Consider the following 25,495-nt stretch of genomic DNA (forward strand, 5'->3'; position numbering starts at 1 on the left):
TTTAACGACCTGAACTGCCAGGGCTATTCGGCAAAAAAAAAATTGTGATACTTGTGGCAAACTTCAGAGCATATCTCATAATTCAACTCAGAGTAATAAATAGAAAAAAAAATTAGATGCATATCTGGTGCATATACAGCGTGACTCAAAATTATCAACTGATTTTTTAAATATATATTTTCTAATTTTCCAAGACAGTCCTAAAATGACATGTATTAGCGATGTGGGTATATGGTGGGTATTACCGCGATGTGCAATTAATAACATCTTGAATTGGGCTACCGAAGCTGTTAAAATTATTTAGAGAAATTTAGAAACAAATTTGTAGATGAAAATATATTTTTTTATTGTCGAATAATTATCCAATAAAATATTAGTAACCCGTATGAATGTAGTTCTTAACAAATTTAAAAACAAAATAATTATTCTTTCTCTAATAATATAGTCATTTAGACGTTGACAACGTCATAAAGTGAAAAAGAAAATGTTATCAAGGTTTATATTCAACAAGAAATTGCCAGCTAGGCGATACATTTCCATTTATCAAAAGCTACTAGGGAAAACATGGTATCCAGACACCGAATACTTTAATCAATTTAAAGGACCAGTCATGTATCCAGATGAAACGACGTCCAAATGGAAAACGTTACCTTGGTGCGCAAAGAAAAAGCCTAGAGAGATGACGGTGAAAAATATTCGAATCAACTTTGGACCTGCTCATCCGGCCGCCCATGGTTGTTTGAGACTGATCACATACTTGGATGGAGAGGTTACTATTATCACAGCTATTATTTGCTATTATTTCATGATAATATTCATTTTACAGTATATTATACAGGGTCCGGCAATAGTGCGTCGGGCATCTGTACCTCATATATAGAATAAAAAACTTGGCAAAGTGCTAACCTAAAGCCGTGCCCTGTGGCCGTGCCTAAAGTATGTACTAGGATGTACGATGTACCGTATGATCGAAAAAAAAAACGGCGTCAGCGATGGCTATGAAATGAAAATCGCTATCACTTTATATGGGAAATGTCATCGATCGTTTCGGATCGATTTCCCAGCCAACTGGACGCCGTTTTTTTTCGTTCATACGGTATTTCAGGAAAATATTCTTCTACAGGGTGGCTCAAAGAAGTGTGAGTGGATCGGGATGATTTTTTTTAAATGGAACACCCTGTATATTATTGCATTTTTAGCTTCTTTTCAGATCACTTTACATAATCCTACGATATGAGTAAATTAATATATTTCGATAGTTTTAGAGATATTAATAAATAATTAAAAAATATGTATTTTTCAGATTTTCAGCCTTTCTTAAAAAAATTATTAAAAATACAAGAACTGTCCTGAAATCAAAACTATATTAGATAGGTATTTACTTTAGATGATCTGTACAAACTTTGCTATAAATATGGTAATCGTATACTATACAGAATGTTCAAAATTTTGCACCAAACTTTCTAAAATATAAAATAGTTTTTCTTTGTTTTTTTTTTAAATGGAACACCCTGTATATTATTTTTTCAATAGATGGAGAATTAAGAAATGAACATTTTTTGCATTTAGAGTATTTAATTTGTTTTAACAGTTTCGCAGATATTCGCGGTTTAATATTTCATATGGCATTTTCCATAGTAAATTTTTATCAAAGCCACCCAATGATTTTTCTCTCGTATTTTACCGTTGAGAGAGCCATATGAAATAATACTGCGTGTATCTGCAAAACCATTAAAATTTTTGAAATACTTTAAATACAAAAAATGTTCATTTTTTAATTCTCCATCTAATAAAAAAATAATATACAGGGTGTTCCATTTAAAAAAAAACAAACAAAAATTATTTTCTATTTTAGAAAATTGGGCGTAGAATTTTGAACATCCTGTATGATTTAAAATTACGATATTTATAGCAAAATTAAGTATAGACTATCTAAAGTAAATATCTAATATAGTTTTGATTTCAGGATAGTTCTTGTATTTGTAATATTTTATTTTAATGAAGGTTGAAAAATATATTTTTTTATTTATTTATTAATATCTCTGAAACTTTCGAATTATATTTTGTAGAATATACAATGTTAAATCTACATATTGTTACTACAAGTAATACTGTATCTATAAGGTTTGATAGTCGTAGTTTAGATAGTTACGGTGTCTACTTGTGTTAATAGTCGAAAGTGTCGAGAATAAGAGTTGACAGTTAAGTTTGTAAAGAAAACCCTTTTTGTTTCTTTTATCAGTTCTGTATTTAAAGTATTGTTTATTAACAATAAACTTTTACCTTTTATTGTTACTTTGATTCACGTCCAACAACAGGTTATTGGCCCAGTCAAGCCAGTGAAAGTACAATAAAAGAGTAATAAGTGTGAAAAAGAAAACAGGGTTAGAAAAGTCAACGCGGTGTTCAAGTTCAAAAAAATAAAAATGGAGAATCAAGGACAGATTGTAACAACATTAAAGTTAAATGGAGAAAATTGGGTCCCATGGAAGTTCCAGACGGCAGTTATCCTAAAAGGAAAAGGTCTCTATGACATAGTTACAGGAGAAAAAGTAAAGCCAGAAACGGAAAGCGAAAAATGGGTTAAAGACGATGCAAGAGCTCAAGAAATTATTGTTACACGAATAGAACAAGGTCCATTGACTCATTTATTGACTTGTGAAACATCGAAAGAAATGTGGACAAAACTCAGATCAGTTTACGATAAGGAATCAGTCGTAAGTATCCACTTGATGCAACAAAAGTTTTTTATGTTAAATTGTAGTCCAGACGATACAATATCGACATTTATATCTAAACTTGAAGATATAAGAAATAAGTTAAAACAAGCTGGAGAAAACTTATCAGAAAAAATGATGATTACAAAAATTCTAATGTCATTACCTGAAAGATATAGGCATTTCTGTTCAGCTTGGGAGTCAGTTCCCACTGAGAAGCAGTCACTTGATGAACTAACCTCAAGATTATTAATTGAAGAGGAGAGATGGAAGACAACAGAGCCAACAACCGCTTTAGCAAGTCTTCAGATAAAATGCAGAGAGCCCACACGGAAAGGGGGTGCAACAAAACAGTTTCAAGGAGTGTGTTATGTATGTCACAAACCAGGGCATATAGCAAGAAACTGTACGAAAAGAAAAGAGAGAGATCAAGAAATAAAGAAATGCACATACTGCAAAAAGGTAGGCCATCTACAGTCTGAATGTTGGCACAGAAAAAATAGAGAGAGACAAGACAAAAAGCAAGAGGAAAAGGTCGAAACAAATGCGTTCATAGGAACACCGAAGATGTTAAATGATTATGATTGGTGCATGGATACAGGAGCAACAGAACACATGTGTAGAAACAAAGACATGTTTGAAGACATGAAAATGACTGAAGTAAATAGAAAAGTTAAGTTAGGTGATGGAAATCTTTTAGAAGTCAAAGGTATAGGGACAGTTAGAGTATATGCAGATAATGGAGACGAGATTATACCAACAGTATTGTCAAACGTGCTGTACGTTCCCAATCTAAAGGTGAATTTATTTTCAGTTGGTTGTGTTTTAGATAAAGGGTTCACTATGGTATCAAATAGCGACAGATGTGAACTAAAAGATAAAAATGGAAAAGTAAGAGCAATAGCTGAAAAATCAAGTAAGCTATATAAGATGAAGTTTTCAAGAGTAAGCTATGGATGTGTAGCAGAAAGCTCTAATGAGAAAAAGCAAGACATTGTAACTTGGCATAACCGGTTGGCACATCAAGACATAAATCATATAAGAGACGTTCTAAGAAGAAGTAACATTAAATATAAAGATAATGAAGCAGAGTTTGTATGTGAGCGATGTCTAGAAGGAAAGCAGCATAAGTTTCCATACCAAGGAAGTGATTCTCGAGCGTCAAAGGTCCTAGAAATTGTACACGCTGATGTTTGTGGCCCCATGGAGACAGAATCACTTGGTAGTGCTCGCTACTTCCTACTACTAAAAGATGACTACTCTTCTTACCGCCATGTATACTTCATGAAGAACAAGTCTGAAGTAAGAAAAAACATTGAAAAGTTTATATTAAAAGCTGAAAACGAAACGGATAACCAACTGAAGGTCCTCAGAACCGACAATGGTCTTGAATTCACAAACAGAGAAGTCCAAGGAATGTTAGATAAAAGAGGCATTAAACATCAAAGGTCAGTGGTATATACTCCTCAACAGAATGGCAGAGCTGAGCGAGATATGAGAACTCTTGTAGAAGCAGCTAGAAGTATGTTAAATGGAATGAACAAGAAATTTTGGGCAGAAGCTGTGAACAATGCTGTTTACACCATAAACAGAACCGGAAAAAGTCATGTGAGTAACAAGTCACCTTATGAAGTTTGGTATCAAAAAGATGTCAGTCTAAACCAGTTCAAGGTTTTTGGTTCAAGAGTGTCAGTACATGTTCCAAAAGAACAGCGATTGAAATGGGATTCAAAGAACAAGATTGGAATTCTAATGGGTTACAGTGACACTACAAAAGGCTATAGAATTTACTTTGAAGATTCAAATAAAGTAGAAATATATCGTGATGTTGTATTTTTACCAGAGAAAACAGACCAAAAACAAATAGAAGTTACAGAACAAGTTAACAGTAGTTTTCAAAGCGAAAATGAAGAAGATACAGAAGAACCAGAAAGTGAAAAAGAGCAAGAAGAAAGACATGACAGGTACAACCTACGCCAAAACAGACAAAGACCATCCAGGCTTGATGATTATGATGTTCAATGGGAAGCCAGTTTCCTAAGTGTATATGAAGAGGATGAACCAACTACATATGAGATGGCAGTCACATCAAATGAAAAGGACAAATGGAAAGAAGCAATCCAAGAAGAAATTAAAGCACTGGAAGACAACGAAACATGGACATGCAATGAGAAACCTTATGAAAACAGAGTTGTTGAGTGTAAGTGGGTGTTCAAAAGAAAAAGAAATGAAAGTGGTAGTGTAGTGAAACACAAAGCTCGTCTAGTAGCTAAAGGCTTTCAACAGACTGGTATGTTATTTAATGACTTTTATAGTCCAGTAGCTAAGTTGCCATCCATAAGAATTTTCTTAGCAATTTGTAATTATCTTAAAATTGAAGTATGTCAGTTAGACATATGTAGTGCGTTTTTAAATGGTACTATTTCTGAAGATGTTTATATATCATTACCAAAAGGTTTTAAACAAAAAGAAGGCACAATTTGCAAACTAAGAAAATCCTTATACGGCTTAAAAAGTTCACCAAAAAGCTGGTATAATAAATTTCATAATTTAATGTTATCCTTAAAGTTTAAAAGATCTGAAAATGAATATTGTTTTTATGTAAAAATTTCAGAAACTGACAAATTGTACATTTTAATATATGTGGATGATGTATTACTAGCAGGAACAGATAAGAGTAAAGTTGAAAAAGTTAAGAATGCTTTAAAAGAAAATTTTAAATTAAAAGATTTAGGTTTAGTAAGTCACTTTTTAGGCATGATAATTAAACAAGATATAATTAAAGGTGAAACAATAATAAGTCAAACAAAATATGTAGAAAATATATTGCAAAAATATAACATGTTAGAATGTAAATCAGTAACAACACCAATGGATGTAAATTTCAAGCATGATATTTTAAAAAGAGATTTTTCAGAGAGTCCTGAAATCGAGAATAGATGCAGAATACTGATAGGTTTGCTTATGTACTTAATGCTATGTACTAGACCAGATTTATGTATAACAGTTAGCATTTTAAGTAGATATCAGTCTTGTGCTTCTATAGATCTATGGCAGTCATTAAAGAGAATATTAAGATATTTAAAAGGTACCAAAAATTTATGTTTAAACTTTAAAGTTCCAAATGAAGATATAAACATGTTAACGGGATATGTTGATTCTGATTGGGCAGGTGACAGAGTTGACAGAAAATCTACATCTGGGTATGTATTTAAATTGTTGAATTGTTCAGTATCTTGGTGCTCACGAAAACAATGTACAGTAGCCCTGTCAACTACCGAAGCAGAATACATTGCTCTGAGTTTAGGTGTAAGTGAAGCATGTTGGATTAGATATTTTGTACATGATTTCAAATTAGATAACGATTTTATTTGTGTAAAAATCTTTGCAGATAATCAGTCCGCTATAAAAGTTTCTAAAAATCCCGAGTTTCATAAGAGACTAAAACATGTAGATATAAAGTTTCATTTTGTAAGAGATAAAATTAATAATGGTGTAGTAACAGTTAATTATTTAAGTACTGATAACCAGATAGCAGATATGTTTACAAAACCATTAAGTTTATATATGTTTAATAAGTTTAGAAACCAATTAGGCCTAGAGATTTACCATTGAGGGGGTGTGTAGAATATACAATGTTAAATCTACATATTGTTACTACAAGTAATACTGTATCTATAAGGTTTGATAGTCGTAGTTTAGATAGTTACGGTGTCTACTTGTGTTAATAGTCGAAAGTGTCGAGAATAAGAGTTGACAGTTAAGTTTGTAAAGAAAACCCTTTTTGTTTCTTTTATCAGTTCTGTATTTAAAGTATTGTTTATTAACAATAAACTTTTACCTTTTATTGTTACTTTGATTCACGTCCAACAACATATTTATTCATATCTTAGGATTATGTAAAGAGATCTGAAAGGAAGCCAAAAATGCAATAATATACAGGGTGTTCCGTTTAAAAAAATGGAAATATTCATCCCGATCTACTAACCCTTTTTTGAGCCACCCCAGAAGTTAAAATATTTTCCTGACATACATCCTTGAACATAGTTTAGGTTTACACTTAAACAAAATTCCCAAGTTTTTTTATTCTAGGAGCTACAGATGCTCGACGCACTATTGTAGGATAAAAATTCAAAACTATTTTAATTCTTTGCGGTAACGCTAAAAAACACAGATTAGGTATACTATATGCTAAAATAACTAGTGATATTTTGGTGATTTAAATTATAGTTGAATAAGTTTAACGAGGATTAATTGTTTGTTGACTTCTATAGATAGTAAGAAGACTGGATCCTCACATTGGTTTGTTACATCGTGGCACAGAGAAACTTATAGAATATAAGACTTACGTGCAGGCAGTGCCATACTTTGATCGACTGGATTATATCTCCGTGTTATGTAATGAACATGCCTTTTGTTTAGCTGCTGAGAAGTTACTGAACATTGAGGTAATAGACCGAGAGAGTTGGCTACATAAAAAACCTTATCATCGTTACATGGCTAATTTTTTGTGTGAAGTATCCTTTTGTGTAGCAATTGTGAAATAGTCATGTCTGCCAGCGCGATCTCGGGGCTTAAAGCGGGGGCGGCGAATCGAAAGGGTGAAATTTGACACTAAAAATATTATGAGGTACACGAGTTATAATTGCCAAATAGTTTTTATTTATTATTAGGAAACGTGTAAAATTGTTGACAGACATTTTTCTCGTGGCTGAAATGCCGGCAGACAACGCGAAAGAGGCGAATTTTGATAAAAGAAAATCATCGCATACATGCATATGTCGGTTGGTGGAATGTCATGTTCATTGTTAATTAATTTAAAAAGCCGTATGCTGGAAAAGGGCAGACAAAAAATCGTTATTAAAATAATAAAAAAATATATTTATAATATAATCGTATATTATATGATTTATCTATACTTAAATGGATGAGGCGGCCAGCGTTCCCTGAAGAAAGCGCTAGAGTAATATCGCGCTTTTGATAACTGTCTGCAGCTGATTGAGCCACGATCTTTTTGTCTGCCCTTTTCCAGCATACGGCTTTTAAAATAAATAAATATGACATTTCACCAATCGGCATGCAAATATGCCATAATTTTTTTTCATTCTTCAAATTTCATTTTTTAATAATTTTTAAAATTTCATGCCTCTTTCGCGTTGTCTGTCGGCATTTTAGCGACTAGAAAAATGTCTGCCAACAATTTTCCACGTTTCTTAATCATAAATAAAAGCTATTTTCGCAATTATAACTCATGTATCTTATAATATTTTTAGTGTCAAAATCCCCCCCTTTCCAATTGGCCGCCCCCGCTTTAAGCCCCGGGATCGCGCTGGCAGACATGACTATTTCATAATGGCTACACAACAGGATACTTCACACAAAAAATTAGCCATGTAACGATGATAAGGTTTTTTATGTAGCCAGCTCTTAGACTATAATGGCAAAGAACAGCTTGTTAGTGACTAGCTATAGGCTTGGTGCATTCTCCGCCGGTGCTGCCACCGCCGGAGAATATTGTAAATAACGTATACATAATACATACAAATACACGGGTTTAAATGGGGAATAAACGAAAAAATTACTATATAATTATTCTAAAAGTGTTAGAAAGCATAATTTGTGGAAATTCTAAACAAAAAAATAACAAGGTAAATATTTTTATATCTTCAGAAATTTTTAGATGAGTTCGACTACGGTAGCGAGCATAGTTTTAATCACCGGTTTTGCTAGTGTGGTCATAATTGGCGGGGCTATTTCGGCTATAACGATTTTTTTTAAAGGTACATAATTATCATTTTAGAAGATGTTCATAAAACATTAGCCGATTAAAAAAAGTATACCATTCATATTGCAAATTATATTTTACCCTCTTATAGTATATACCTACTAATATATGTCTATTTAATTTTCTGATTATGGTCACGAGCACTTTGCTTACTCACTTAATTCGTCGAACTGCTTGAATCTATTTTTGCTTTTTATCAAATCGGCGTGAGAAACTATGAAGCAATAAAATGTTGTTTCGGGAGAGTTGAATATCCGGGAAAGTTGAGTTATTGAATGTTATTGCACCCAACAACGCCTTAATTACGCTCTCCTTTTACGCGTGAACATTTTTTTGGGCCATTCTATTAACATTTGAAATTGTCACAACACAACAAGACGCCTACTTCGAATTCTTTTTCACTTATTTTTTACTACCCGAAACAGCGTTACATCACACAAACCTCGTACCCGAGTGTTGTGGTTTTATAGTCTCAATAACTACCCTAGCAAAAAACTAAAATACTTATATATTATGACAAAACCCCGATTTCAATATTATTTTATTGCGATCGACATGAGGCGGCATGAACTTGTTACGTTTTTCGTCGGTTCCGTGTGGATAGAAAGTCACAATTTATTTAAACACTATTTATTTAACACTAATTAACAAAAACAATAACGATAAAAGACTTATAGAACTATTTACAAACGATTTATAAGTAAGAATTTATTTTGAATTTTAGCACGTCAACTGCACTGGTATATTTATAACTGCCCCCTATAGGCCACAGCCGCCGGTAATATACCGACAGGTAAAGAACTCTAGAATAGACCATAGATCGTTAGGTGCGTAGAGAAGGTTTTCGAATCTTCTCGTATGTACTAGTCCATTCCAGTGGGACTCGATTCTTCTCGAACGAATGAATCATTACGGTGTCTATTCTTTAATGCGATGTTAAGGTCATCTGAGGGCGGGACATATAGTTAGGTTAGGTCGAGTCCACACGGGTCCGCAACAATATATTGATGATTTCCGATTTCTGGTGCGCTGCGGTCGGAATTTGTTGAAATCAACTGAAATGCATCAAGCCTATAGATTATTGTCGTGGCTTACTCTAAAGCGGCCTATATATTCAACTTGGTTGATCCAACGGTTGGTCCAACGAAATTGGATATTGCCTCCACACTTAGACAGGGTCGCTGATATGTATGGGAACAGTCGATTATTAGGTAAAATATAGGAGGTACCGCAAAAAGTTAAATATAAAAGTTAAAGGGTTTTTAAATAGCTATTAGCGGGTAATAAATTTAAGTATTACAGGGTCAGTCATAAAGTCGTGGCACATCAAAGTTTCATTTTTTTAAATGGAACCCCTGCATATTATTTCATATTCGGTTCTTCCCTTAATTTGAAAGCAAAAATCGAGATACACATAATGTACCTCAAACCAACCGTTTCCGAGTTATTGACTTTTAGAAATATCACTTAAACAATTCGATTTAATTAATTTCGATGTGTTTGGTTTCATTTAGCGATGCCATTCTGCGGAAACTGTGATACTTATTAATACTTTATAGTTTTCAAGTTAGCATTTATACACTCACCGACAAAAAAAAAACCGGTCACTACAAACTAGTCCCAATTTCAGAGTTGGATTTCTCGCGAACCACACATTAGATTTTGATGATTTTTTTAAAATTGTAAATTAATTCCTTCTTAACGGGTGCTACGTCAGAAATTTTTATTCCGAATTTATTTTGAGCATATACAGGGCACAACAATAAGACGAAGTTTTTTGCTTGAACTTTGTGACACCCTGTAGGGTGCAGCAGCTGTAGTAGCAATTGCTAAATCAAATCACATTGTAGCCTCATCTTTTGTGAGTATTTTGTTTTTATAATCACGACATTATCTCTGTTTGTATTGGAGATATACTGCTTTAAAACGAACGTCTCGGAAAAATGCTTTGCAGGCAAAACCGCGATCAAACCAATTCACATGTAAAGGCGCAAACTCAAGACATGCTCGACGATGTCTTGGAAGTTGCTGGGTTCCTGTGGTAGGCCTCCTTGAAGACAAGCTGTTTTCTTTTAGTCTTCGTTGGATTGTTCTCTCAGTGACTTGAGTTCTACGCACGGCTTGTAGCAGATGTTGATTCTGGAATGCTGTAATTCTACGATTTCGTAAAGTAATCAGGACAATAAAGCGACCGTCAATTGCATTTGCCTTCCCTTTTCTTCCGAAACCCACTCGCCTGGTGCAATTTCCCGTTTCCATATACCGATTCCAGGCATCTTGGACTGTTGTTCGAGATATGCCCAGGGTATCGGACACATAACGTTGACTTCGGCCATCCTCAATTAAAGCAACAATACGGGCAACATCCGTCACAGATAATGGAATTTTTTAATTTGACAACCGTTGTTGTTATATTGCAAATACTCATAAATCCGTTTTCGCCTATGTCGCCGTGAACATAAAACTTTCTGCCTCCGAAGCAATTTTCCGAGACGTTTGTTTTAAAGCAGCGTATCTCCAATAAAAAGAGAGATAATGTCGTGATTAAAAAAACAAAATGCTCACAAAAGATGAGGCTACAATGGGATTTGATTTAGTAATAGCTACTACAGCTGTTGCACCCTACAGGGTGTCACAAAAAGGGGGTCGATCAAAAAACTTCGTCCTCTTGTTGTGCCCTGTATATGCCCAAAATAAATTCGGAATAAAAAGTTTCTGACATTAAGCATCCGTTAAGAAGGAATTAATTTACAATTAAAAAAAAATCATCAAAGTCTAATTAGTGGTTCGCGAGAAATCCAACTTTGAAATTGGGACTAGTTTTCAGTGGCCGGTTTTTTTTGGCCGGTATTTCAAACTTCATAATTCGGAAATAGTTGTTGAATTTAGGAACATTATGTTGTATTACGATTATATACATGCCTTCTATTTTATTAAAAAGTAAAAAAAAATCGGCTTTTGCACTTATTGTGTGTTATAAAAAAATGAAGATTATGAACTAAATGCTTGATTGTTGTAATAATAATAATACGGTGTTCAATTCAAAATATTCCCCAATATAAAGGCTTTTTGTAACGTAAACATTGTACATGTATTTTAACCATATTTTTTTTAAGTTACCAAGAAGAGCCAAATATATCAGAACCTTGTTTGCTGAACTTACAAGACTAATGAATCATTTGGCGTGTACATCGTTCTTAACACTGGACGTTGGTGCTATAACTCCCTTATTTTGGTTATTCGAAGAAAGAGAGAAGCTATTCGAGATATGCGAAAGGGTATGCGGAAGTAGGATGCATTGCGGATATTTTCGAATCGGTGGAGTAGCTCAGGTTGGGAGAGTTTTGATGTTAGGCCATAGAGAAAGATAATAGAATTCTTTTTATTACTTTCTCTATGGATAAATTTTGTCCAATGAACTTGTTTTGATTCTAAAAACACGTAGTAGTTACAAATGTCCACAAAATATTGAAACACCCTGTATACCGAGTACGTCTCAAAAGTGGGTCGCCCTTATAACTTTTTTAGCCGACCATACCAACAGATATGGTAGGCTATTAAGATCGACAAAAAAAAAAATTTTAATTTCACTCAAAATGAATTATTTGGGTCATAAATGACCTAAATACAAAATATTTTCATGGTGTCTGTCTGTCTGTCCGTCTGTAACACGATAAACTCACAAACCGCTAAACCGATTTTAACTTGATTTTAACCAAATTTGGCACAAAAATACTGTGCCACCACTACCACCCGAGAATCTGGCTATTAGTTTTTGGTGGGGGTGGGGGGTTGGTAAGGGGGTATGGGAGGGAGTTAAAAATTTAAAAAAATCGTAACTCACAAAATTACAGTACCAAGCGAAACGCGGTTTTCAATTTAAGATTAGGAATAATATTTGCAACAAAATTTGTAATAACATCAAAATCAGTCAAAGTCGCAGTTTTTGAGATATTCCGTGTTTCCGTAGTCCGTTTTTGAGAAAATCCGTGTGGAGAACTCCAAACTCCTATCGGACGCGACCCCAGATGGCGGATAGGGGAAATAACCGCGGACCAAAATTGGAAAAATTCCTTTACTTTGAAACTAAAAGAACTGCCTACCAACTTTTTATTAACATATTTTGGTATGGGCGGCTATACGTGCCTCCTCTTTCAGATAAAAAAAACGAGATTTGGTATGTTAGTATATGACATAAATTAGGTCACTTGCTGTTTCACCGCAAACGACTACAGCTTTTGATTTTTAAATGGTACCCTCGGTATATTTCTACTTTATTCGATAGAAAATATCAACCTTTGACATTTTCGCATATGGTTTATTTGAAAATGTAACATGCGGTTTATAACGATAATTTGACTCGAAATACCAAGTGTGTGGTACCAAATTATTCGTAAAAAAATGCCTTTTTTAAATATGCTAATGAGCCACCCTTGTTCCATTTGAAAAATTTGAGATATGATTAAAAATACGATAATTTGGGCATCTTTTAACCGGTCAGGACAAGACATAAAAAACATTAGACGATCAAAACTATTTTTCCAAGATTCCTTGATTAAAAATTAGTGTTTTTAACACTGCCATGGCACTCTAGATTGAAATTTAAAATACGATTTGTTTTTAAGCGAAAATGCCAAAAGATTATATTATATGTCATTTAATTCAGAGTGTCAACACGGTGTCAGTTTCTATAATCGTATAAAATAAAAAAAACGTCGAGTATGCCATCATTTCCGGTGAAACAGGAAGTGACAAAAAATAATTGAATACGTCAATCAATCCTAATTTACGTCATATACTAAACATACCAAATCGCGTTTTCTTATCTAAAAAATAAAAGAGTTATAAGGGTGAGCCACTTTCGAGATGCACCCGGTATACTTATTATCTCTGTGTCACAGATTTATGTACCTAAATCAATAAAATAAATTAATTTGTCAGGATATGCCTTTGGGTCTCATGGACGATATATATGAACTTGTTAAAAAATTGCCCGAGCGTTTGGATGAAGTAGAAGATCTAGCTTCGCACAACAGAATGTTTATTGCCAGGACAAAAGATATAGCCGTAGTTACAGCACATGAAGCACTAAATCGAGGATTTTCGTAAGAATGTTCGGTTATTTAAAAGGAATATCATATAATCAATTCAGCAAACTTTCTTATTAATAACGAGTAAAGCTTGATTTTCATGCCTCCGTTGTCCGACGATACGATATTAATTTTATTGGTTGCATTTAAAGATTTCGATTGGTTAGAAAATCCCCGTTCATTGGATATACGATTTGCTTGTGATTGGTGTCATTTTATATTTTCATTTCCATAACGATTTCGCTGTTTCACTTACAGTCTAAGAGCTAGCAACGTTTTCGAGAGAGAATTTTAAGAAAGCTGGTTCTTTAATATATCTTTTGCTATGCTCTCCTGAACAGAGTGCGGACTGTCTGGCTGCCGGTAGACGTTGCGTTTACTACTGCGCATCATATCTGTTTTTAGATCTGTTCACTGCTGCGCATCACAAATTCGCCCTGTATTTCAGGAACTAAGGAGGCTAGGACAAACCTATGTCTAGCATATTTAGTTTCATAAGTGATTTAAAAATCGCATCATTGTATCACGGGTAGTCTTAGCGCGCCATTAAGCGGCCTATACATTATCAAACAAATTGCGCAAGGTTGCGTTGTACAACTCCATAATCACCTATTAATCACTAACGGTAACATTTTGATCAACTTTTTTTTATTAAAAGTTGTGCATTGTTCGAGAACTAAGCGACGCGACGCGACGTCTCGCTAAAAAAACCGGCTAGCAACTAAAATATTGCACAAGAAAGCGCAACACACACATACATTACGCATTGCTACTCACACACAACGCGTTGCGCAAACAGTCCCGTTTCACAAAAGAATTCAAACATTTTTCAAACTTAACAAACAATTGCGCGACGCATCAAACAGGGCCATACACGGGCAACTTGTTGCATAACAGCCTGCATGTGTTGCGCAAATTGTTTGATAATGTATGGGCCGCTTTAGATTATCAATTAATTTCTTAAATTAATTGCCCATTTAGAGGCCCTATGTTAAGAGCATCAGGAGTAAAATGGGACATACGGAAGGCTAAACCTTATGAAGTTTACGATGAACTAGAATTTGATGTCATAGTAGGGACGAATGGAGACGTATATGACAGGTATGTTTTTATTTTTTTATTGATCATCGATATTATCAATATTTCAGTCACGACTTCTAGGAAATATAAATTAGTTAGTTGTTAGCATGACCCTTGTCTATAATCCATATTCAAGGGTATGACCAGGATTGCGTATACAGAATTGTTCGCCACATACACAATGTCAACATATACAATGAACACCTTGTATATTTTAGGGAATCAGATGCACAGTTTAATTGTCTATCAATTTGTATTATACCATTTTTTACCTATCCCTTCAAGTTTCCGTAGAAAATGCATTTTCTTATAATTTAGACCTCAATAATCAATATACCAATGGAATATTTACATTTTAGATTGTTATTAAAGCAACAAATGTACAATATGTACAGCTGCTAAAAACGATGATATTACTAGCCCACTTGTATACAAAAAGAAAACAATTAAATCTTTATAAAAGAGTATATCACATTATTTCCATATACCACATTATTTCCATATACCACATTATTTCCGCCCAAATATTAATTAATTACATATACTTCATTGTGTTTTTGTGTTAATAAATTATTCTTAATAAATGTGGATATGAATCAGAAATCAATATAATAATAAGTTGAAAATGAACGTTTCTGTTGTTATAAATAAGCATTCGTCAAAAAATTAAATAAAAATTTTTAAGGTGTTACTTTTTACCACACTGTCTAATACACATACAAAATTTAGTTTTTTAGTATTTGGAGCAATTATTATATTATTAATCAACGCAAAGAGTCAATTAATGTAGTTTAAATACTGGAATCATGTTGATTGGTTCTCTTTAACAAATATTTATGTAAATATTTTTTTTTTATTTTTTAACAAAATGAACTATATCGACAATATTAGTATCTGTACTCTTTAAAAATTTGTTCCGTCTTTAAAAATAATCTAAAATGTAATGTCAATATTCCATAGGTATATTGATAAATCAAGGTCTAAATTATAAGAAAATGCATTTTCTACGAAAACTTGAAGAGATAGGTAAAATGGCATAATATTCAATTTGGTAGACAATTAAATTGTGCATCTGATTTGCAAGATATCCATGTAAATTAAACAAGTTACTGCTGTTTAAGGCTAATAATTATTTAAAATAAATTTTTAGACACTCTGTATTAAGGTAGTATAATTTGTATTATTGCAACACAAAATTTAGTAAATAGAAATACTTCAGTACAATAGGTATTTGGTTTTAAAAATTTAAAAACGCCTAAAAAAATGAAGAATTAAAATTATTACTGTATTTTGACAAAAACTTAAATATTTCAAAAACAGTAAGATTAAAATGAGGTAAACCTTAATCAAATTTACCTTTATTTTAATCGTAGAAACTAAAAATGTAATACATATATATATATATATATATATATATATATATATATATATATATATATATATATATATATATATATATATATATATATATATATATATATATATATACAGGGTGCTACAAATTCGAGGTACGAGCATTGGTATCTCGGTAACCGTAATTGGGGCAAAGTTGCGCTTTGGGATGTTCACCAAGATGCCATCAAAAGAGTTTCAAAAATTTCAAGGATTGCTGAGTTTTTTGGAAAAAAACGGATTTTTTTGAAAATCAATTTTATTTTTTTCTGTCGTTGCTTTTTAGAAAATCAAAAAACTAATTGCACATTCTCATTGCCACTTTATTAGGGCTATCTGATATATTTTTATATTTTCAAATTAGCTGATAATGTGTGAGATACAGAGGCCAACTTATTTTTTTTAAATACGGACCTGCATTTTTTATTTCAGGTTAAAAAAATAACAGGTTAAACTAATTTCAAGTCCGGCTCTGTTTTTTAAATATTTAATCTATTCATCGTTACAATATTGATAAGCTTTCAAACTTAATAATGACGTGGGGTAAACCATTGAATACGGAAAATCAAATGCAATAAAATTTTAAGATATTTTTATTTATTTGGGACACTCTGTATCTTGTAAAAATATTTTTAAACTAGTTGAAGCCTGGCGCATCCGCCACGATATGAGGAAAAAAATACATTCGTTGAATTAGAAATTGCCTTTTTAGATTTATTATACGCATAGAAGAAATGAGACAATCCTGTAGGATGATCCACCAGCTCTTGAGTAAAATGCCCGAAGGAGAAATTAAAGTTGACGACAATAAAATATCCCCTCCTAAAAGAGCCGAAATGAAGGCAATTAATGAAATAAATCAATTTAATTTGAAACTAAACAATACATTTTTACAGAAGTCGATGGAAGGAGTAATCCATCATTTCAAGTTATTCTCCAGAGGGTTTAATGTTCCTCCAGGATCAACATACACAGCTATAGAACATCCTAAAGGTAAAATTCTTCTTCTAATATTTTTTTTTAATTTATTTACGGGAAACCCCATTACATTACAAAATTTACAAAACAATATAAAAAAAATGTCTATTCTTTTTCTGTCACATCGTATAAAGATACATAAAAACATTAAAAAATAATACAAAAAAAAACAATAAACACTTATAAAAGAAGAACGGTACAGTAAAAAGAAGAATTAACACACCCATCAATCACCACTCCCATTTCTAATCATCCTCCTAAATGCCCAATAAGTGTCATTAAAAATGTCAACATCATGAAACTTGTTCAGAGAATTAAGTGCCCTTGGAATTGGAGAGTGCTTTCCATAATTTCTGATTTGACGAGGATGCAGCAGGAACATTTGAGAAAGATGAGAGAGGATTTAAGAAAATTGCAAGAAGAAGGATGTTCAACCAAAACAATCAAATATGTGAATGGCAGTCTAAGGATAGTTGAGAAGACAAATTGTTGAATTGCGGAGGTGGCAATAAAGAATCAATTTCAGTTTGTTATCAAAACGTTCGCGGCCTTCGCACCAAGTGCAGGGACTTTTTGTTATCAGTTGCAATTTCGGATTATGATATTATTTGTGTGAGTGAAAGTGGTCTGAACGAGAATTTCAACGATGGTGAATTGGTGAACTCTTCATATTCTGTATTCAGGAAAGATAGGAGCAGCACTAAAAGCTCTAAAAATCGCGGAGGGGGAGTCCTAATAGCATGTAAGAACATTTTTAATGCAATAGAAATATCTTCCACAAGCAATAATGTTGAACAAGTTTTTATTAATTTTACATATAACCATTGTCAATACATAGTTGGTTGTACTTATATACCACCAAACTCTCCTTTAGAAAGTTACACAAATGATATGTCAGACGTCAGTCATATTATGAGTAAATACACTAACTGTAAAACTTGTATCTTCGGAGATTATAATCTACAGAATTTACAGTGGGATCCTCTTGACGAATGTGCAAAAAATGCCACTTTTTTTAAAAGAAATTGCCTTTTGTGATGAGAGTGTCAATTTTAGGATTATTTCAATTAAATTATATTAGAAACGCTTTTGGTGTCATATTTGATCTCTGTCTAATTAACATTCAAACAACAGTTAATAAATGTAGGGGAAACCGGGGGAATCCCGCGCACGGGGGAATACCGCGCACGCCGCTGTAGAAAAAACTACAACTAGTAATACACAGGTGTGAGGCTGGAAGTGTTGCATAAGCCATATGAAGTTTGCTTCAAAAGTTTGGAATAATTGCCGGCAGTCGTTAACCAATAACTAACATTTTAGTACTAGATGGGTTTTTCATCTATCTTTTCGGCAATTTAATCGGTTGATGATTAGTAGTTCCTGTGATTATTAAAAGCAGCTTGATTTTATTTCCACTTACCAGTGCACCTATAAGTGTTATTGCAAGCGATCACCAATAAAATGTAAGTACTTTTGCTAAAATAAATGTTTAGGTAAAAAACGGCTCCCGGGGAAATACCGCCCAAAAACAAAACAAACAATAACGCACTGCGCGGTATTACCCCAAATGTGCACTCTTCTTGTTTATTTTTTTATGGCTTGTTTTTTTTAGTTTATGATGCCAAGAATATACCAAAAGGCATCAGAGAAAGGCAAATGGTCAGCGGATGCACTTAAATCAGAATTGGAAACTATGGAAGAAAAAAGAAGAGGGAAAAAAGAAAAAAAGAAGCAAGTAATGTAAATATGAAGGAAAAGAGAAGAGACAAAAGGCAGAAAAGAGAAGCCAATATTGTATTGAAAAAAAAACTCTCAATAACTTTAGAAAGTAAAAAAATCAACAAGAAGCCAAAGCACATTCGCAATATTAAGTTTGATGACGATGATACTAAACCTGAGAGTTATTCTGAAAGCGAGCTTTGGTGTTGATGATGACTTAGACGAAGTTGATTCTTTCCCAACCCATGAAGATGACATCTGTTTAATTTGCGGAGAGTTTGGAAGGGACAACGAGGTTAGGTATCGCTGTAATTCCTGCTCAGAGTGGGCCCATGCTGCTTGTAGTGGAAAGGAGAAAGGAAAAATCTACTTGTGACTACTGTTGCTAGGTAATAGTTTATTTTTTATATAAATATCTGTGTTAGAATGTGTTTTTTATATTAATATACAATAATGTATCTTTACTTTTGTTCTCACTATCATCTTTTTTATTATTTGTGTTATCTATATACCTGTATTTTATGTACAATAAAGTCTTAGTTAAACTGCCTTAAAATATCTCAATGCGTGCCATTCCCCCAGACCATGCGCGGTATTACCCAATGTTGCAATAGTTTGTATTTGTTGCAATGTTGCAATAGTTTGTATATTGTATCAATACTCCTCATAGAAAAAATTACCTCATAAAAAAAATTAACATCAATCTAGGAGCTATTTTGTTTATGTGCGCGGAGTTCCCCCGGTTTCCCCTACTGACAGAGGTCAGAGCAGAGGTACTGACTGGGTCGACCGGTCGACTGCGACAAATCTGCTATATCCCCTTCCACGTCTCTTAGCAATGTGCACAGCACAGTTTCTCGATTTATTTCATACGTTTGGCAACGTGTTTACTGTTCTCTCTTTGTTCAGTACATTATAAACGCATTGTACTCTTCTTACATACGGAAATCTCGACCCAAGACGCCAGCCCTTAGTATACATACGCAAAACTTTTATTCTTAATCTAAGAGCATTCTGTCGATACGCAAAACTAAGCGAGTGCTAACTAAAAATGGAGCAATTGCCCTCTGTTATTTTTTGGATGTGGTCTGTCGAAATAACGTAATCTCTCCAGACAGACTATGCTGTTGTAAAATTAAATGTGTTTTAGGTGAATTTGGAGTATATCTGGTATCGGATGGCTCCTCTAAACCGTACCGTTGCAAAATTCGAGCTCCAGGTTTTATTCACCTCTCTAGTCTAGATCATATGTGCAGAGACTGTTATTTAGCAGATACTGTTGCTGCTTTAGGTATTTGATTAGTTTTTACGGCAACTCAGTAAAATTAATTTTTGTTGCAGCTGCATTGGATATTGTATTTGGTGACGTTGATAGATAAAGAGAAACTAGAAATGTACAATAAAAGTTTGCGTAAACAATTTAAAAAATATTATAATATGTACTTTGTTATAAGAATATATTTTGAATATTTTGTTATATATTAAAATTGTTTTATTAAATATTTTAAAATAATACAGAAAAATATCTAAAACCAACAAATAATTTTTGTAAAACTGTCGTCATATTATATTCTGATTTTTATAAGGAATTCTATTTTTGGTAGATATTATTTGAGAAGGCAGAGTTTTATTTTATATTTTAACTATTGCGATAATGGTATACTTTATTTGCTTTGGAGTCGTAGGGAAGTGGGCCTACTTTTAATTAATACACAGACCTTATCATAGCTTGTCCTTAATTCTTATTTTTTTATTATAACGTTTAAAAATTAAAAGTCCTTCACCATCGTGTCAAAAATCATGTGGACAATTTTAAAATATTTGTTTTGTACAATTCTTGTACCGTATGATCAAAAAAGAAACGGCGTCAGCGATGGCTATGAAATGAATCATATAATGTAAATGTAAATGAACATTTGTAGATCGCTGTAAAATGACAGCGATATATAAATTTATATGAAAAATTTCATTGATTGTCATTTCCAGCTAACTGAACGCCGTTTTTTTCGATCATGCGGTATATTATGTAAAAAACCAAACAAGGGAATGTATTTTTATTTCATTCCACACGCATTTTTTTAACTAATAATTTTGTCGTTACCTGTACACTAATACACTAGAACATTTGTTTATTATTTTTTTAACACTATTAACACCCCAACATTTGCAAAAATTTTTTTCAAATTTAGTTTAGTTTAGAATTTAGAATCTTGTCTTTTTTCTAATGATTTAAATATTAACACAGATTTTAAGCATTATTTTGTTAACGTATTTTACCTTCACCATATTGTCAAGGATAATATCAAATGATAAAAAAAACGGCATCGGTGATGGGTATGAAATGAAGATTGCTGTCATGTTATATGTAAATTTATATGGGAAATGTCATCGATCGTCATTTCCCAGCTAGCTGGACGCCGTTTTTTTCAATCATACGGTAATTTTAGTGTATCAGATTTTAGTCGGATGAAGAAACCTGTAAATGACCAGGTCTTACTTTTCAAACACAGAGGTCACTGAGGTAGAACAAATAAAATCAAAGTCAAATGTCAACCCTGCCCATATCATATGATTTTTTGACATTGACGTTAATTTTCGACCATCCAAACACACTCCTTCAATTCATTTAACAAAAATTAATATTATTTCTTAAAAGAAAAAGTGTAAAAGTATTAAAAATGGGTGCAGCAGCTTTGCCTTTTATTATATTTACGGTTTTGTGGGGTGGTGTTGGTATTGTTTTACCGATAATCGTACCCAAAAACCCGAACAGGGGGTAAGTTTTCTTAAGAGAATAATGTTTTCTTAATAATAACTTATTTATTATTTCTATTTAGCATTATCCAAGTTATTTTGATGTTAACTGGAGCATGCTGTTGGTTATTGTAAGTATTTAGCGTATTTTTTTCGTGTCATGTGATTTAAAACAAAGATCATTTATGTATTCGTTTCGAAGCAGTATACTTACATAAAGCTGTACCTTTGTGTATACAAAATATGCATATTAATATTTAAAAGCATATGATTAAAGTATAAGCGAAAATTTCTCAAAATCTTTAAGCACACCCTTTTAATATACTTTAATTATTAGTCCTTGTTATATTCAACATTTTATGTATTATTTTATAGCTGGTTGTGTTGCTACGTGGCTCAAATGAACCCCTTAATAGGGCCCAGATTGGACAAACATACGATCCTGGTCATGGCTCGAGCATGGGTAATTTTTCTAAATACAGCCAATTTCGATAAATACCTATATGGTATATTTTTTGTTTGTTTTAGGGTAATCCACTGAACTAAAACCATTTCGTATTTGATTACCAGGAAGAAATTAAATTAGAATTATATTAATTTGTTTTACTTTTATTTGTACAGTATTTCTCTACATTTTAGGAACATATTCCACGTTTACAGTCCCCATATTTTGTAGAATGTACATATATTTCAGTCTATATTAAATTTTGTTTTTCCAACAGTTGTTCTTTTGATTTAAATATATGTATGCGACTTTATGGATAAATTAGTAAGGTAATATTAAAAAATCAAATTCTGAGGTAAATTTTTATTTTAAATATTTTTTATACACAAAAGTCTTAGGGGTAAAAATTATTACAATAGGGGAGTTGTTATTGTATTACATTTAGGTTTATAATTGTGTTTTTAAAAACTTCTTTATTGAGTATGTTATGAATAACAGGTGGTATAGTAAATTTGTTAAATGATATAAATAAGAAAATTTATTTGTTACTCTCAAATACAATTTTCTATTTTCAATCATTACTTTTCAAAGCCCTGAAAAAAGAACAAAAATCAATATACAACAGTTTTCTGACATCTGTCTCCTATACCTAGCATTTTATATGGGGTAATTTACAAATATATTCTATAAACGTATAATTTTACATATTCTTTAAAAAGAAATTTATTTCAATGCTAAATTAAAAGATAATACTAAATAAATACTTCAGGTTGATTTCAAACAGTTTTAATATTATGAAGATGGTAGATATGCAGTTTTTTTTTGAGATATTTATAGGAACTCAGTATATTAAAGTGTCTTTAATAATTTAAAACAGCTGCCAGTAAATAAATTAATCTCATATATTGTCAGTTATTTATGCATATCTACCAGATACAGTGGATACAAAATGAATGAAAGTAGACGAAAAATATAAAATGTACAGGGGGACACAAAAACTATTTGGTTCCAACTATTAACTAAAAAATGTTACGAATATTAAAAATAAATTATTAAATAAAAAAATATATATTGTTATTCTTGGGTCTCCTTGTACTTTAATATCATGTGAATATATATACAGGATATGATTAAAATTAAATATAATATATTAAATAAATGGATGATAATTGAAAATATGTAGTGCCAGTCTGATTTTTATATATACTTTTTTATTATTAGTGAGCAAGAACATTAAATTAAAAGTTGTAAATAAATAAAGATTTAAGATAATTGATGGGCACTGCACATTTTTTACAGACATAAATACAGGTTTAAAACAATACAAAATTGTAATTAAATGTGTTTTACACAGTGAACAAAGAAAAGCTTAGAGCAAAGGTTGTGGGTACCTTTGGGATTTTAGCGCCACTACATACATTTCTAACGATTGGTGGGGTGTTTTTTAGTGTTTTTCTTTCTTTTTCCATTTCAGCAACATATATTGTATCAAATTTAATTTTTATTCAGTTCCAATTTTGAATTTTATAATTTGTAAAACATTATTTTATTAAATATAAAGAAAATTTATTTTTGGCAGTATCTATATTTTGACAAAAAGGAATAAATATATTTTTTAAGATTTGCGTTATAGGGATTTATAAAATTTAAGCCAATTTAATATATACTAATTTAATAAGGGTATTTTTTTACTATAAACAACTAAATGCCATTGGTTCTATATAAATGTTGGATTAAGTAGGGTTTAATATTTTGGATTTCCAATTTTTTTAAATAGAGCTGAATTATTTGTATTAAAATAAATATTTTTGCAGACACTTTTAACGGTCGTTATAGATAACGTTGGTTATAGATAATAATATATAAATGCGTAATAGCTTAATCAGGGTTGTTTAGAAGCAAATTAATATAATTTTGAGGAAATGGCAAGAAAGTATCCAAGTGTCTACAAAAAATAAACTATAAGAAACACTAATAATATAAAACGATCTTAAATACGTTAGGTGAGCCCTACCAAAGTTGAAGTTGGTCTAAGTGTAGATGCATACGTTGTTTAATCCACAGAATTGCCAAATACACGAACGACGTTATGGTGGTGAAGTAGAGGAAAGCGGACAGTAGACATTTTTTGTCGTGATACTGAAAAAAAAAAGATTATGTATTACCTGGGTATTACTAATACTACCAGCTTTTACCAATGCTGTTTCAGTATTGTTTATATTTAAAAAAAAAATTAAAAAATTTGTGTAACTAAATGAAAAATACCATTATCTTACACAAGAAACAAGAAAAACCATAATTAATTCAATAAAATTGTTATTTGAAAAACAAATTACGGGCAAGCTGATTTTTTCAGAGTTTGTCAGCGACTGTCTTCTGAGTGTAAAATAAACAAAATCCGAAATTTTCCCCTTGCGGTTTTTGAACAATAGGGGTGGTTTTTTTTAAAACTGTACTACAACAAAATAATTAGACGCAAATTGTACATAAGAACATTCTCTATAAGTTCGCTTAATGATTTTTCGGGTGGTTTTCAAAAAATTTGTTTTACAGCAAATTGACCCGTATGAAAGTTGTTCATAATAAATGGACAAGCAACTTTTCCTCCGATATTTTTTGTAGCTTCATTATTTTTGGAGATAGCTTCCAGTTCATGAATAAATTGGGGTAGTTTCATAATTTTTGTTTAGTTTTACAAATTTACCAACTTATATTCATATTAAAATTACATGCAAACTTCCCTATGACAAGTATTTATTTCCCCAAAACGAAACATGGAATTCATCCAATGAATGCATATTATGATTTTTTTTTATTTGTATCGTCTTCTTTTGTGTGATGGACCTGGCGCATGGCGTTGGCTCCTCAGAGTTATTGTTGGTTCAAAAAAAGTTCATAGGGCAAAGGTCTATTACTAACTCTTATTTTGAACGAGTCTCCTAGGGTGAATTTGTTGAAAAGAGTAACATTGAAACTACCCTAATTTGTTCATGAACTGGACGCTATCTCCAAAAATAATCAAGCTACAAAAAAAATTAATGAGGAAAAGTTGCTCGTCCATTTATTATGAACACCTTTCATACGGGTCAATTTGCTGAAAACAAACTTTTTGAAAACCACCCCAAAGGGCTCATAAAACGGCCGCTAAGTCCGGAAATAATAAACATATAAAAAATCATTAGGTGAACTTATAGAGAATGTTCTTAAGTACAATTTGCGTCTAATTATTTCGTTGCAGTACAGTTTAAAAAAACACCCTCAATTATTGCTCAAAAACCGCAAGGGGAAAATTTCCGATTTTAATTTTACACTCAGAAGACAGTCGCTGACAAACTGAAAGAATCAGCTTGCCCGTAATTTTTTTGTCACTCTTTATACGGCGATACAATTTTACTGGATTATATGGAACTCAATTTTCACCTTCTCTAATATAAGATAACCAAGATACGAGGTAAGTCGAAAAATGCAATAACTTAAAATTCGCCCTGTATCTCAGGTAATAAGAGGGCTGAGACCTTTGGATAAAAAGATTAAG

General features: G+C 32.2%; 3 protein-coding genes across 4 annotated transcripts in view; 2 read left to right on the forward strand and 1 right to left on the reverse strand.

The window, feature by feature from the left end:
* The first annotated feature begins 463 nt into the window (after positions 1-463).
* LOC115879719 (NADH-ubiquinone oxidoreductase 49 kDa subunit-like) lies at positions 464-20,204 on the forward strand. 2 transcript variants are annotated; one of them, XM_030896677.1, is made up of 9 exons: positions 464-769; positions 6,992-7,165; positions 11,619-11,834; positions 13,444-13,607; positions 14,574-14,693; positions 16,777-16,906; positions 16,961-17,057; positions 19,912-20,052; positions 20,103-20,204. In XM_030896677.1, exons 1-9 carry the CDS (start codon positions 485-487, stop codon positions 20,138-20,140), a joined length of 1,365 nt encoding a protein of 454 aa, XP_030752537.1. In that variant the 5' UTR covers positions 464-484; the 3' UTR covers positions 20,141-20,204. The 2 variants fall into 2 exon arrangements, with proteins under 2 accessions (XP_030752537.1, XP_030752538.1); XM_030896678.1 differs by having other exon boundaries at positions 11,619-11,780.
* A 1,119-nt stretch (positions 20,205-21,323) lies between these two features.
* LOC115879781 (V-type proton ATPase subunit e 2-like) lies at positions 21,324-22,236 on the forward strand. Its single transcript, XM_030896768.1, has 4 exons — positions 21,324-21,537; positions 21,599-21,646; positions 21,891-21,978; positions 22,044-22,236. The coding sequence occupies exons 1-4, from the start codon at positions 21,440-21,442 to the stop codon at positions 22,059-22,061; spliced, it is 252 nt and encodes an 83-aa protein (XP_030752628.1). The 5' UTR covers positions 21,324-21,439; the 3' UTR covers positions 22,062-22,236.
* A 72-nt stretch (positions 22,237-22,308) lies between these two features.
* Positions 22,309-25,495, reverse strand: part of LOC115879711 (protein slit) — a 64,604-nt gene continuing 61,417 nt past the window's right edge. The window contains exon 33 of the mRNA XM_030896669.1: positions 22,309-24,099. The gene's annotated coding sequence lies outside the window, so the exon portion shown is untranslated. The remainder of the gene's footprint in view (positions 24,100-25,495) is intronic.

This window comes from Sitophilus oryzae, unplaced genomic scaffold (genome assembly GCF_002938485.1).
Source record: "Sitophilus oryzae breed Bouriz unplaced genomic scaffold, Soryzae_2.0 scaffold_1586_pilon_pilon, whole genome shotgun sequence".
Taxonomy (NCBI): domain Eukaryota; kingdom Metazoa; phylum Arthropoda; class Insecta; order Coleoptera; family Curculionidae; genus Sitophilus; species Sitophilus oryzae.

What these genes read in the sequence shown, in the direction of transcription:
- LOC115879719 (XM_030896677.1), top strand. Translation starts at nt 485, where the DNA reads ATGTTATCAAGGTTTATATTCAACAAGAAATTGCCAGCTAGGCGATAC. An exon ending in GAATCGGTGGAGTAGCTCAG is followed by an intron (nt 11,835 to 13,443) that starts GTTGGGAGAGTT and finishes TTAATTTGTCAG; the next exon opens with GATATGCCTTTGGGTCTCAT. An exon ending in AGCTATAGAACATCCTAAAG is followed by an intron (nt 17,058 to 19,911) that starts GTAAAATTCTTC and finishes AATGTGTTTTAG; the next exon opens with GTGAATTTGGAGTATATCTG.
- LOC115879781 (XM_030896768.1), top strand. Translation starts at nt 21,440, where the DNA reads ATGGGTGCAGCAGCTTTGCCTTTTATTATATTTACGGTTTTGTGGGGT. An exon ending in CCCAAAAACCCGAACAGGGG is followed by an intron (nt 21,538 to 21,598) that starts GTAAGTTTTCTT and finishes ATTTCTATTTAG; the next exon opens with CATTATCCAAGTTATTTTGA. An exon ending in GGAGCATGCTGTTGGTTATT is followed by an intron (nt 21,647 to 21,890) that starts GTAAGTATTTAG and finishes ATTATTTTATAG; the next exon opens with CTGGTTGTGTTGCTACGTGG.